The 13,925-nt window shown below is 35.8% G+C and overlaps 1 protein-coding gene across 1 annotated transcript in view; it reads right to left on the bottom strand.

The window, feature by feature from the left end:
* TMTC2 (transmembrane O-mannosyltransferase targeting cadherins 2) overlaps nt 1-13,925 on the bottom strand; it is a 274,892-nt gene that overhangs the window by 36,502 nt on the left and 224,465 nt on the right. Inside the window, 1 exon segment of the mRNA XM_068401614.1 lies at nt 7,048-7,129. Within this exon segment, the coding sequence (XP_068257715.1) occupies nt 7,048-7,129 (82 nt within the window).

Raw genomic sequence — 13,925 nt, 5'->3', positions numbered from 1 at the left:
GATGAAAACATATAATACAGAGGACCTTATGTTTTACAAATGCTAAGCAAGATTCTGGACCCTATGTCATTCCCCAAACATCTGGTGATATATAAGGTTTGGAAAACTGAAATCTGGATGGGGAAGAACTATCCAGTTGCTCCATGCTTTCTTCAAAAATCCTCATAATGAGATGGCAGTCATAGGTTAAACATATTATCAATTAAAAAAGAAGTCTCTGGGGTTGTTTGTGCCACAGGCTTTTTCAATTCTTGCAGAAACCCCACATTTTGGTAACACGAAAGAAGCATAAAGCCACATTTCTAGCCCTGTCTCTGATCTGCAATTTCTATACACATCTCCCAAGCAGTCAAGTATATTGTGCTGAGGAAGCAGAGGTCAACCATGTATTTGGGATGTCAGAAAGATTAGATTTAAGGATAAACTCAAGGGGAGAGCCAGAAACATGGAAATTCCACAGCGTTTAGGGTGGTGACCTAGCTGTTTGGAAATACTCCACTGCATTCCACTTAAGTGATTGGTTATAAAGGGAGTTTGGAATAAATAGTTGTTATAGTGGTTTGTAATAATCTTATTTTCATGTTGTGTGATAGCAACAGCCTAGAGAGCAACAAAAACGACTTGACAATTTATGTACACATGCCTTTGTACAGTCATTTTTCACAGCTGCCAAGAAAACCGCAAACGACTTCAAATTGGTATATTCTTCTGAATAGCTCAGCTTCTGGTCTATTCTTGTTTGGTTCCCGTTTGGAAGTAAGAAATACTGTTTGTGTTAATAGTAACCAAAGATTTTCTCAAATCAAAGTTATTGGAGAGAGTTCCGGGAGCAAAAAATTTGGAAGTTTAATGAAGTCTTTCTGCGAGCCAGTTACATCTTTCTTCCCGTTTTGGGTCTAGGAATCCTGTCTTCCTGGAATTACATTCATTGATATTGTAGGAGGAGGTACAAGCCATAGTCCAAAGTCAGGATCTTAATTTGATGGCACTGTATGTTCAAGACAGAGAGACCCTTCCTCCAAAGAGCACGTATGTTCTATGAACAAGTTTACTTGAGTATCATAAACTTGTTTTATAGTTTCCCTACAAAATCACTATATATTTAATGTTAGGATTTCCAAAAGATTTAAAATGGCAAAAAACCTTTCATTTGCTGAAAGGTTCATGAGTGCATATTGGGAAGGCTGGCAAAGTGACTTAGTGATGGACCTACTACATCTGGTTGGCTTTGACCCCATCTCATCAAGGAATTTAATGTCTCAATACATAATCACCATGTAGCATCTGGTGTTCCCAATGGAGCAGATCCATGCACTCTGTTTTATTTATCATTCGGCATATACTTCATTTAGCTAACCTGTCAGTCAGAAATGGACAATTCATTCACTGGAATTATGGTTTGTGAGATCAGTTTTATTCATTTCATTGACAAAGATAAAAACTGACCTTCCTATTGGACTAGGGTGATATTTCTTCCACAGGCATAAAACTCTCTTGAAGAAATGAGTAAGACTTTGTTACTAGGTCATGGTTGATATTTCTGTTTCTTACCAATACAAATTTGACATTTTATTTTTCATTATTACACTGTTTTCTTCGTAAGATCTTATCCTTAAATATATGGGAGAAAAATAAAGCTTTCCCAGGCTGTTCTTCCCAGGCAATGAAGAACAAAGACACAAAGCTCCAGCACTGTGAATAACGTAACTACATGGAAATATTGTAAATATATCACATCTAAGAAGAAAACTGAATGCACATCTGTAAATATATGTAAATTCCCACACTCACTAACACATGTACGTATATGACTTAAAAAAAAGACTGAAAAAAAATGGTGCTTGAAAATCCACCACTATCATACTTCAATGAAATGTATTTTGAAGCTTAAACCACAGTAGTTCAAATCCATTTTCAGGCTGGGACTTAGGAGTGGTAAAGCACTCATCTTGGAGATACAAAGTGCTTACAGACTTAGGTCAAAATTTAGTCATCAAAAAGGGCTAAAAGTTCTGTACTGAAACAATTATTAGAAAGACAGGATGAAAATGAAAAAAATAGAAACAGCAGTTAAGAAGTTAAACTTGTATAAAAAGAGATAATATGAGAAAATCTACGAAAAAAACTTCTAAATTATCACAAATTCAAGAGTGAAAGATAATGTAAAAAAAGAATGTTTAGGAACATGTTAATCTGTTCTTCCTTCATTGAGAGTATAGCTAATATGCTTCAGTTTTACCTAATTTGACAGCATGTTTTTAATTTTGTTTTATATCTGTAACTGGGAATGCACTGAAAAAGGCAGATGATCAATGTGAATTGCCTAATTAAGTGAATGCATAATTAATCTAATGAGAATAATCCATTTTTATAATGAAAAAGGAATCATTAAACAATTTAGAGTTATTAGAAACAATGTATTATTCAAAGGAAACTATTCTAAAATGAGGTCTCAATGGTGATTAATAAAACAGAGTTAATTTGAACATCCTGTTGGGTTCTAGACTTCCCCATTCCAATTAAGCTATTACAAATGTAAGGGAGGAAGGACCTCTGTACACACATTTATCTTGAAACCTCACTCCTCCTTTCTCTCTCTCTCTTTTTTCCCCACTCCATTTTCATTATGTTGGAGAGAGGCCACTACATGCACTTCAAGAGGCATAGTAGCAAAACCTATTTTTAGCAAGTAAAATGAAACCTGCTTTAGTGGTGTTTTTTTGGGTTTTTTTGTTTTGTTTTTGTTTTTTTTTAACAGTAAATTATAAAGGAAATAAGACAATTTTGGAGGTAAAATGCACAACTTAAATTTCACTGTAGCTCTATGAGGTTTTCTTTGTTTATTTGCTTGTTTGTTTAAGTGAAAGCTAGTACAGAAAAGCCTTCAACAACTTCAAACTCCTCAACTACGCTGCATCCTGCTAGACATCTTGATGAAAATATACTGAAGAATTAATTTTTGTTTCTTTTCAATTAGACAAGCACTTAAGTATTTCACTGTTTGAAATTCATCTCATCTCTCTGCCTGGACAAATTTTTCATAGAATCTTTCTTCAGCTTCTCCTGAGATAGGTTCAGTGCAGACAGAAATGGGAGATCTATATTTCCTCTGTGGGTGTTCAATACTGTATCCAAAACTAAATAATCTCTGGGCCATAATGTCACTGGTCTGAACATTTCTGTTTGGCACACTTGTTACCAAATTTGACTTACTGACTCTTTAGACGCCAACAAGTTCTTAACATATTTATATGAAAATTCCTTTGGAATTTGTTAGTTCATAGGTATCACTTTGTGGTTTCTCAGATTGATACTTGGATTCACTCCACCTGATCATAAGCATTTAATTGACGCACACAGGTTAGAAAGAGTCCTCCCTATGGTCAGTGGAGATCATTTCAATTATGTCATTGATCTGTTGATGACAGAAGCCATTTAGATCCTGCAGGATCCAAAATGGCATACTTGAGTTAAATGTTCGAAGTGGGATGCATGAGAGCCAATATCCTGAGCAGATCTGGGTAAGACATTTTGAAGAAAACTTTCTCCACAAAGATGGAAATTCAAAAATAAAAGAAGCATTTATTAAGTTCAACTTGGTTTAGTCAAAACTGTTCACTTTAAGTCTTCTTTTTTAAAAAAATGTGTATTAAAAATATTCAATTGGAAGCCTCAAACTTTATAGGAGCATTCAAATCTAGTATCTGAAATAATCTTCTACAGTGTTTTAGTTTAAAAACTTGTAGGTTATGCCAAAAATAATATTTTTATTGCCAGAGAATAAAAAAAAAAAAATGTATTTGTGCTTCTGCACTCTTTCCTCTGACATTTTTTCTTTTTCCCGATTCATATGCATTTTCTCTCTTTCATCTGTTAGGTGTTTCTGATAGTGTACTGTGTACCTGAGTGGCTTGTATCAGATCACCCATCAAGACTCACATATTCGTAAGACAATGGTTATACACAAAGTTCAGATAACTGACATATGAGAAAGCAAAAAGGGAAAAGGACGAGAAAAATGGAAAAGAAGGGGAAAATGTGGACAGGTGAGGAGCTGTCTGCATTTCTGCCTGAGAGGGGACTGCCACCCTCTCTGGTCACTAGTGCAAAAGCCACTATCCCTTATATCTAATGAAGTGGCAGTGTGCAGTGTGCAGGGATTTATCTCTCTTCAGTTTTTCCACTAGTTGTCCCTTCAGACATCTCAAAGTGTAATGAGTTTGAGAAACACTGCTTTAAACTTAAATTCACTGAAATCCAAAGTCAGCAAATTACCTATACGAAACTAATTATAACACTAGCTCGATCAGAGAAATGTGCTGTGCTGGTATTATCCCAAGAAGCAACCATGAAACTGTTCACCTCTCTCTGAATGTTCATGTGATCAAATACGCTGACTCCTGCACCAAATCACATCTTTTAAGAACAGCTTTCTTTGGCTTAAGGCCTGAATTAAACCCCGTTATAATACAAATGTAAGCCTCTTAACGGATATAGAATATTGACAGTCATTCCTGATAGCTCAAAAAAACCTCCAAAAGGTTAGAAGTCAAAAAGAACATCTGCACATCCTGGGAGCACAAATTATAAGTGTCTGCATGCGTATTTGGAAGAAAATCTTCAGTCCATTTATTCCTGCTACTCCATCACCACACTGTTGTGTCCCAGCTGACCACTCTTTTCATTTGGCTGTTCCATGAGGTATGTGTTTTTTTAGGGCTGATGCCAACTATTTTATTCTCTGTTCCAACAGCTTCATGCTGAGAAAAAAAGTAATCTCTAACATTTACATGCAAAATATGGGTGTATTTCCCCATAGTTTAACACTGGTATATAGGATATGCACTGTACCTGTGACAAGGTGCTAGAGCAAATGAGATGTAGAGATAAAGCTTAAAGTGTTCACTAGGGATTCCTGTGTAATATTTGGAATGTCCCTGGTAACATATACTACAGATTCCTGATCAATACAAGAAATAGGTGGAAAGGAAAAGGGAAAGAAAGGGAAGAAGAAAAGAAATGGGAAAGGGAAAGAAAGAAAACCAAGTATAATTTATTTCAAATTTTACAAAGTCCTGTACTCGAAGTGACAAGGTTTCGAGATCTCCTGTACTACACAGACACATAAGCCAGCAGAAGTAAACCATATCTTTCTCATAGTTACTTTGATATAAACATAGAGTAACATCACTGAATTTGGTGAGGTGGTCAGAAGTCAATCAAAAGAAAAGGTTTCACCTGCATTCATTAGAGCTCTCTGTATTTAATACTCCTAGTGACTTGTATAGAGTACCTTCTTGTGTCTACAGCCCTGCAACATCACATTTTACTAAGCTGGTATTCCAAACATTGACTAAATTTTGCCCTTCACTCCTAATCTGCAGAGCAGATTCTCACTTATGCTGTAATAATGACCTCTGCACAAGAACACAGAAACCAGTTTTTGTACCTGTGACACAATAAAGGAAAAATTTGCCAAAGATTTTAGGGAATAATCTTAATTAGGAAACAATACACAATTTTAATATTGTCATCTGGTGGTTAAGTAGTCAATACATCAGAGATTAATGCTGATTTGAATAACCTTGCACCTAGTTTATAGGGGACTTGAAAATGACACAGAGTGAATATTGCAGGAAAAGACAGGCAAGTTGATGAAGTAATGAGAGAGAAAAAGAAAAAAGTCTAGACCTGTAATAAAATATACATAATCATAATTGCAATTGCCAGGATGGATTGTTGAGACCTACCTTTGAATTTGTATGCAAATAGATTTCCTAATAACTAAGGATAAATTTCTTAATAATAAAGGCTGGAAGGGGCTTCAGTAGGATTTCAAGAAACAATCTGCTGCAACTTTTCCTCATTATCTTGAAATATCAATTATACAATTGAAATAATGGAGCTTATGTGCACAAATACCCCTAACAAGTTTACCTGTACAGGCATAAACAGAAGACAAGGTCACTAACTGCAATGATCCATAATGCAAAATAATGCAGTACTGGGCTACATTCATTTAAATACCATCACATATTCTAAGTAACAATGTATGCATCAATTCTGGCAGCCTAACATACAGAATTTTACACTGCACAGGACCAAACAGAAATACAACGTGTGAGCAATTCAGACAAAGGAATCACACGAAGTAAGAACCTGGTTATTATGTGAGATTAATTTTCCCTTTTGGCCACTCATTTTCATTTATTTTACATTTACCAGTTAGAATCAGAAGAGGAAATTAAAACAATATACAAAGATATATATAGTATGCCTGTGGTTCCCTACCGTCTTCCTTAACTAAGATGAAATTTTTTACTTCTTTCCATATTTTCCAACTGGGACTACATAACTTGCATTTTTAGATTTGTCTATTATCAGCTTTAAAATACAGTAAGAATTAGTCCATAAAGTTAAATATTTTTGGTTCCTTGGGACTAATCACATCTGGAAATATTTTTTGCTCATCTAGCAAAACCAATCCAAAGTTATACAGATACCTTCAAATTAACTGTGTGCTTTAAGCACATGTATGGCTTAATATGACGATAGTATAGCCAACTTTTTGTAATACTTATCCATTTCAAGCCATGAAGATGCTGGGAAGGAGGTAGATGTAAGGCCCATAAGTCTTCAACAACAAGCAGACACTTGGATATATAGAACTCACACACACTGCAGTATAACTTCTAGTTGCCCACCCACAAGCAGCAAGCGAAGTTAGGCCAAGACTGTTAATAATAATAATATTCCAGGCCATGAAACTTTGACATATGGCAATAGTCACCTTTTTTCTTTCCCAGAGAGGCAGCAATACTGAAATTCCCCTCACAGGAGCAAAGCTATGCAAAATAAGAAAATCTTCACCTCTCCTTCTACAGTGATTAACAAATTGAAATGGAAGTGAAGTTATACATGGTAAATTAGTTTTCTTCCTTTTAAAGAAGGTATTTTGCCAGTAGTAGTTTTCAAATCCTTAATCACTCAGAGAGATTAACAGCAATCCTGGAATACGTGTGGAAACCCTATCTATCTGAAACATACCATAATGCATGTAGCAGTTTCCTTTGGCAGGATCCAGCTGAATAGCCTTCACAAAGTACTTTTCTGCCTCACTCTTGCGTCCCTTAAAAAAAAAAAAAAGGGAAAAATTATTTTAACAGTGTGTCACCATGGAGCAATTATGTACAGTTACAATTTCCAAATTCCAGGCACTAGAGAAAAACAGCTACTATTATCACCAGACTTATCCTAAGTAAACATGAATGTTTAAGTGTTACAGTAAGTTTTGTGGTCAGCTACTTTATGCTGCAGATCTCCAGACTGAGGAAGAAATGTGTCCAACATCGTCAATGTCCAAGAAGTAAGGAAGTGGTAGAAATGTATTGCAAAAAATATTGTAAAGGGCTTTGGGTGAACATAAAGCTCCATGCTACTTTTCTGGACAGGCATCAGGATAAGCAGTACACAGACCCAAGCTAAAATCAGAAGGGAAGTTAGGAGGGAGCTCTAGTTATGGTCTTAAAAAAAAAAAAAAAAAGAGCAGGGAGAGGGGAAAGGAAAAAACGTGTTTTGGTTCTATGAAATCACAGAATATCTCACGTTGGAAGGGATCCATAAAAATCATCAAGTCCAACCTCCTGCTCCTTGCTGGACTACCTAAAACTAAATCATATGACTAGAAGAAACATCCAAATGCTCCTTTAATTCTGACAGGCTTGGTGCCGTGACTGTTCCAGTGACCGACCACTCTCTCAGTGAAGAACCTTTTCCTAACATCCAATCTGGATTTCCCCTAATGCAGCTTCATTCCATTTCCTCATGTCTTAAATAACACTATGTACACAGCCAACAGTAAAGTCACCACAAATGAAGGTATATAAATAGAAATTTTTTCGATTTTAATGTGAAAAGTAAAAAAGTAGAAAATATTTCTGTTTTTAATGTGGGAAGTAAGATTTCATCAGAAATAAATTCTATCAACCATAAAATAAAAAAAAAAAAAAACAACTGAAATGATGGTAAAAAGCACAGACATGTTCTAAACCACAGATTTTCTTATCACTGAAATCACCAAGCCACTAAAGTTGTATTAGGGTATACAAGTGCCAGAGCAGATCCATTAGTGGTCATTACTCTTTTCATGAACAAAACAGAGATATTGGATTAGCCTAGGCTGATACTCAAACATAAATCACCATCAGCTATTCAATAAGATACCTGTGACCTGCTTATCCCTGTCCCCATGAGATTAGTTGCTGCGGTTTGTGTTATAAAATAGAAGGCCTCCAGAATAAAGAACAATTAAGCTTAACCACTGTCGAAGAAAGGCATTGTGGTCTGCACCTCTCAAGGTTGCCTTGAGTGTTATTTCACAGATATGAGCATATAGACTTTCTCAAGTTTTGTGGTCTGGAAACAGACATTGCACACATCCTGCACTATCCCACAAGTTGACATAGGAATAATAATGAGGTCTGTTCATGATTACAGCTGCTTTAGATTCTCGGTGTTTCCCTCAAGGGCCTTAGAGACAATGAAATACAGAGAGAGAAAGAAGTTGTGCAGCACACCAAGAACTATATCAAGACCAGATTCCATCAAAACCAACATAGAGGCCATATTTCCAAGAGATCATCCTGGCAGAGATACAAGCAGGCTTATCATTTACAACATTCCAGTTTCACAAAATTAATGTTCATTGGAGGTAAGAGCTTAGCCTTATTATTTATTGGTAAACCCATATACTGTAAAACCATATCCACATGGCACAAGGCACCTGTCAACCAAATGGTGCAACTACATGATAGAGTACACTATCTTATACTGCAGTGCCTCTCATCTCTGTTTTTTTTTTTTTAAAAAAAAAACCAAAACCCCCAAAACAAAAAACCATGACATGTAGCCCAGACTGATTTTTCCTCACTTACTAGTGCAGTAAAGACACATCTATAGATTAAATGCAATTTCTTTTTTTTTTAAATAGCATACAACCATAGTTGAGAACAAAAAAATCAAAAAGAAAACAATCTCCAGCTGAAAACACAATGTAAATTTGTGTGAGTACAAAATAATTATTCACATTAAAATAATTGGGGTGGTGGTGGGGGAGGGAGGGTGATAATTAAACACTAAATTTTGCACATTTAACTCCAAGGTTGTTACTCTTAGTCTGGCAAAAGGTACCATGACATATGTAAGTCCAGCCTTGAGGCTTCAAAAAAACAGGCACCAGGCATATGCATCACTAATACTGACAGAATTAACATCTACAGATTTTGCATTGTTGCTTTTTTTAACAGACTAACATAATTAGTTGTAGCTGGTTGCACTCTGTCTGTGTGTCTATTTCTAGAACGTAAAAGGACAGTTCATTGAATATGGTCACAAAATATGTAGCTTCTGCCTAGAGAACTATGACTATAAGGCCACAACCATTTGTCAAACATGATTAATTTTCATTTACTGGGATCACTAAAAATACATGACTACTCTACTCTTTTGGGCACTTTCCAAATGGCGTATTGCACTCAAGTTCAGGCCAGTCAGGAGACCTGGAGTACATAAGGATGACAGGTGCCAGCATACATAGCATCAAAGGAACGACTGTGCTATTCACAGGCTCAAATACTCATTAACAGATAAAGGCGAGAAAAATCTTACATTGTATCACATAAGACATAAAATGATCTGACTACAAATGATCAGCATAGCTCCATTTGTTCCTGTTGGCCATCATTTTCATATATCCATATTTGTCAAAAAATTTTAAAAAAAAAGAATAAAAGCATTTTCTTGCTGAACAGCATTCTGAGGAAACTTGCATCACACCATCTAAAATGTCGATCTGTCTGCTGCTAAAATGTCAATACCTCAGCATAGATTTAATACACTTTATTTTTGTGTCAAATGATATAAAATCCAATCACTTGACAGAATCAGGCCATTTCACAATTAAACTTTAGCATTTATCAAGTTTTCTCAACTATCCAATGTATACCATAATGACCATAACAGAACGAACACACCATGTAGTTAGATCAAGACGGCAATCCCTGTCATTGTCCCTTCCCACTGTATGTGTTCAGCGTTCCAACTTTCAAAGAAAATCCAAATGACTGTTTAAACAGCTGAAAAATACTGCTTTGGGGCAGGAAGGCATTTTGTGTGCATGTTCACCTTTATGTGTATCGACCCATACAAATGCAGGCATTGAGAGCCACTGGAAACCTCCCAATTTCTAGTAGCAAGGTGTGCAGTTGTATATGCACAACCACATGCTTTGGCAATTTTACAAAGCAAAAAATGTAAGTTTACAACTGCATGCTCGCAGACTTATTTGAAGGATAAAAAAGTTATTCATAAGATTTTAATAGAAGGACTTGACGGCTCTGAGGATTAATAATGGGATACAAAATACCTTTCACCTGTTGGTCACCAGTTCACATCCAGTCCAGGTTGGTAGCTAATGAAAAGGTGCTATGTGACAGCTACTGGTTTACTCAGGAGAAATGAGTGGGTGGTCCTAACCCAAGCTCTAATGGAGATCCTCTGCACAGACGCACTGGCATATTTATGGCTTTTCAGTGCAGAAACCAATGAGACAGAATCATAAAACAATGAATGGTAATCTTATTGCTGGAGGGGAAAAAAAACCAAAACATAATGAAGAGACTTCAATAATCAATTTGGAAGACTGTGCTGATGTTCTCCTAAGTGGACCTGGACATTACTCTAATGCCTATAATGAGGACAAACTTTCAACAGTTTTCCATTAATAAAGAAAACTTCATTTTTTTCCCCTGTGCCTAAATAAAGATGAATTACCCATGACTACCACCTTCCAGCAACACCAGCAAATTTAAAAGGAAAAAAGTGAATGTAACTGACACATGGTTCTTATAACCTAGCACACCAGTTTTCCTGGCTTTCAAAGATACTCCACTCTTCACAAATCATGCAGACTTCAAATCAGAACGGCTGGTTGCCTGCAGTTTCGGAAGCCAAACAGTCAAGTGTTTAAATATGAATTCAGGAGATTGATTTTTTAGGCCAGTTCTTTGTAGAAGTTGACTGCAAGGGGTTTTTTGTTTGGTTGTTGCTTCTTCCCTAGAGACCAGGACAATGGAGCCGACCTTGCTAATATGGTCAGACACATTGCTTAACTGGGCTTTCCTACAAAAGACTGTTACGATCACCACAACAAACAAAAGAGCCAGCTAAGGGCAGTTGATACATTAGGAGAAGACCCTCTATTTATCCTTAAAATATTAAAAACCTGAGGACAAAACTACTGGTTTTTAAACCCACCCCAATTTTTTTCCTCACTGGTGGCAAACCATGCCAAATTCATGTTGAGGCAGCTGTTGTACTTCAGGCTGCTGGAGGCCCAAGGATCCTGAGATGCTAGTAAAATTGGAAAAGATTAAAACAGCTGAGCAGCTCTGAACCCTCTTGTGGAAACTATGATGACATAGTGGGAACCAGTAAGGTGGTTCAACAAATTAGGTGGTCTCTGCAATTTAAACCTACTTTATATTTTGTAAATATTCATTATTCTTCAAAGTGTGCAAGGGTTTAATTAGTAGTGCAGAGACTTCACTCTTCATTACAGTTTTACCAGTTTTAACTGGTAATAATGTGATTGCATAAGGAACTCAATTTGCATCACAAATGCAGTTGACTGTCATTCTCCACATCTGCTCAATTTTTTTTGGCAAGCCTTCGCATTTTCAATAAGAGGAATTATGAAAAGATTTCTTAAGGGAAGACTGATTAGACTGCGGACACTGAATATGGAAAAAATATTACTTTACATATTTCCTTCTTCCTCTTAGGACATTTTAAAGTCACAGAGACTATGCAAGGATAGTAAAAAGTTCTGAACCGAACTTGTGACATCATTTCACATTTCTTTAAGTTATTGCAGACCTGCATATCTGTTTCATAACCAGTTTCTTTTGCCTTACAAAAATTGTCACAGGACAGGCAAAACACGATTTAAATGGTGTACAACTGAGTAAATTAGTCTTTAAGTTTTTAGTTACCTGGACTAAAGAAACAGGAACTAGAGTTGCATCTTACAATGAGGTCACTGACATATAGAAGCTCCCCATCCCTCCTCTAAATATTAACTTAAATACTACATATAAAAGTAATTTCTTAAGTATCTAAATGGATGGATTCTTCTTTTCCCCTCATTTTACTGTTATTTCTACAGCTCTTCCTTCTTCACTCTGAATTACAATGTGAATATCCTGCACCATAATTTGTACGTGAAATGCTAGTCCCACTGAAATACATAGGACTTGCATTATTCACATCAAAGGTCCAAAATTTATTTCAGTCTCTATACTTCCCGTGCAGCAGAGAGATAAATCTTGCCTCTTCATCCCATCTTTATCATAATAAAATAAAAACAATTGAACATGGCAGAGAAGCAATGACTTCTAAAGGTTAACATCTGGCCCAGAAAAACACACACACGAGGCAAGATTTGTAATGAGAAGTGATTTGTAATGAGAAGTACTATATATTTCATTAGAAAAACAGATAGTTGCGGGAGGGAGAAGTTTACAGTCATGGAAAGCCCTTCTTTGCCCAACTAATATCAGTGGGCTTGTAAAAGATGCTATCTTTTCAAACCAAGTTTTCCTCTCTCATATCCTTAGATGACCATGGTGATAAACAATACTGTTACTAGTACTGATTCTCTCAAGTTTTGGCTCTTTAGTAACTTCAAGAACAAGAGAATATTATTTCTCTTTGGTGTAATATATTAACCTCAGTGTATGGGAGCAAGAAATTTATTAGAAATTAGGGTATAAATCTGTATCTACTAACCCACGATAATTCACCCTATACTAATCTTTACCTCATAGTAAATGTGAGGCAACTTTCTCGTTATTGTCCAATGTGACACATTCACACACCCTTAGCCCTGAGGTCATGACTGATGCTCTCATTTCCAGTCATTTCACTGGACTGTGGTCCTCACATGCATGTGAGTATACTGCTTGTATAACCAGTAAATTACTTTTACAAATAAGCCTTGGTAGAATCAATAAAATGCAATGTCTTGTTTTAGTTTAATCCTCTATTTGCACCTTAAGTGGTTCGCTTCTGTCTAAATATACCACGTTAGTCCTCCTTCAACCACAGGTGGATTTTTGTTGACTAAAAATCCATCTACTAGCCTGACTGAGATTCTACTGAAATTGGTGTAATTTTTCCATGAGCCAAGGTTATTTTAGAGGGTAATAACATAAACTGGGTTCTTGAGTCTACATCTACAGGGATAATAAATGGCATGATAACCAGAGAGCTGAGATTTAAGTGTTACCCATTGACTTTGGTGGGAATCAACTGGAGCTTAAGCGTTTTTGAATGCGACACCACTGCACATACATAGATTTAGGAATCTAAAGCACAACTCATAACTTTACTGGCTTAGGGCATGATTCAGAACCTATTAAGGTGATATTTTCTTCAAGTAAAGCAGTATGTATCTGATTAAGCAATAATATATTAGAGCTATTTCACATCCATTTTCTTGTGTTATGGATCTCATATCACAAAAAGCATTCTTGTTTTATTAAAGCATTCAAAATGATACACGAAAGAAATATAGGCATAGGAATTTTTTTTCCCTTGAAGTTTTTTTTTGGTTGTTTTGTTTGAGTTTTTTAAAAATATATACCCATTTTTTAGTCTTTCTTTTTGGCAACTTGAAGTCTAAAAGGAATTTACCTCGTTCCATCACTGTTAAAACCAAGAAAGATTGTGTACACTCTTAAGTAAACTTTTAAAGAACAGATTTCATTCTACACCTTCTGATTTATTTACTGTCTAGACCCATATTGAAATATTCATCTCAGTCATTAAGCTTTAGATTATTTTATATCAAGAATATTTAAGGAAAT

The sequence above is a fragment of the Nyctibius grandis genome, chromosome 5 (genome assembly GCF_013368605.1).
Source record: "Nyctibius grandis isolate bNycGra1 chromosome 5, bNycGra1.pri, whole genome shotgun sequence".
Lineage (NCBI taxonomy): Eukaryota > Metazoa > Chordata > Aves > Nyctibiiformes > Nyctibiidae > Nyctibius > Nyctibius grandis.
The sequence above is the reverse complement of the archived record's forward strand: the minus strand, read 5'-3'. Positions and strand labels throughout refer to the sequence as shown.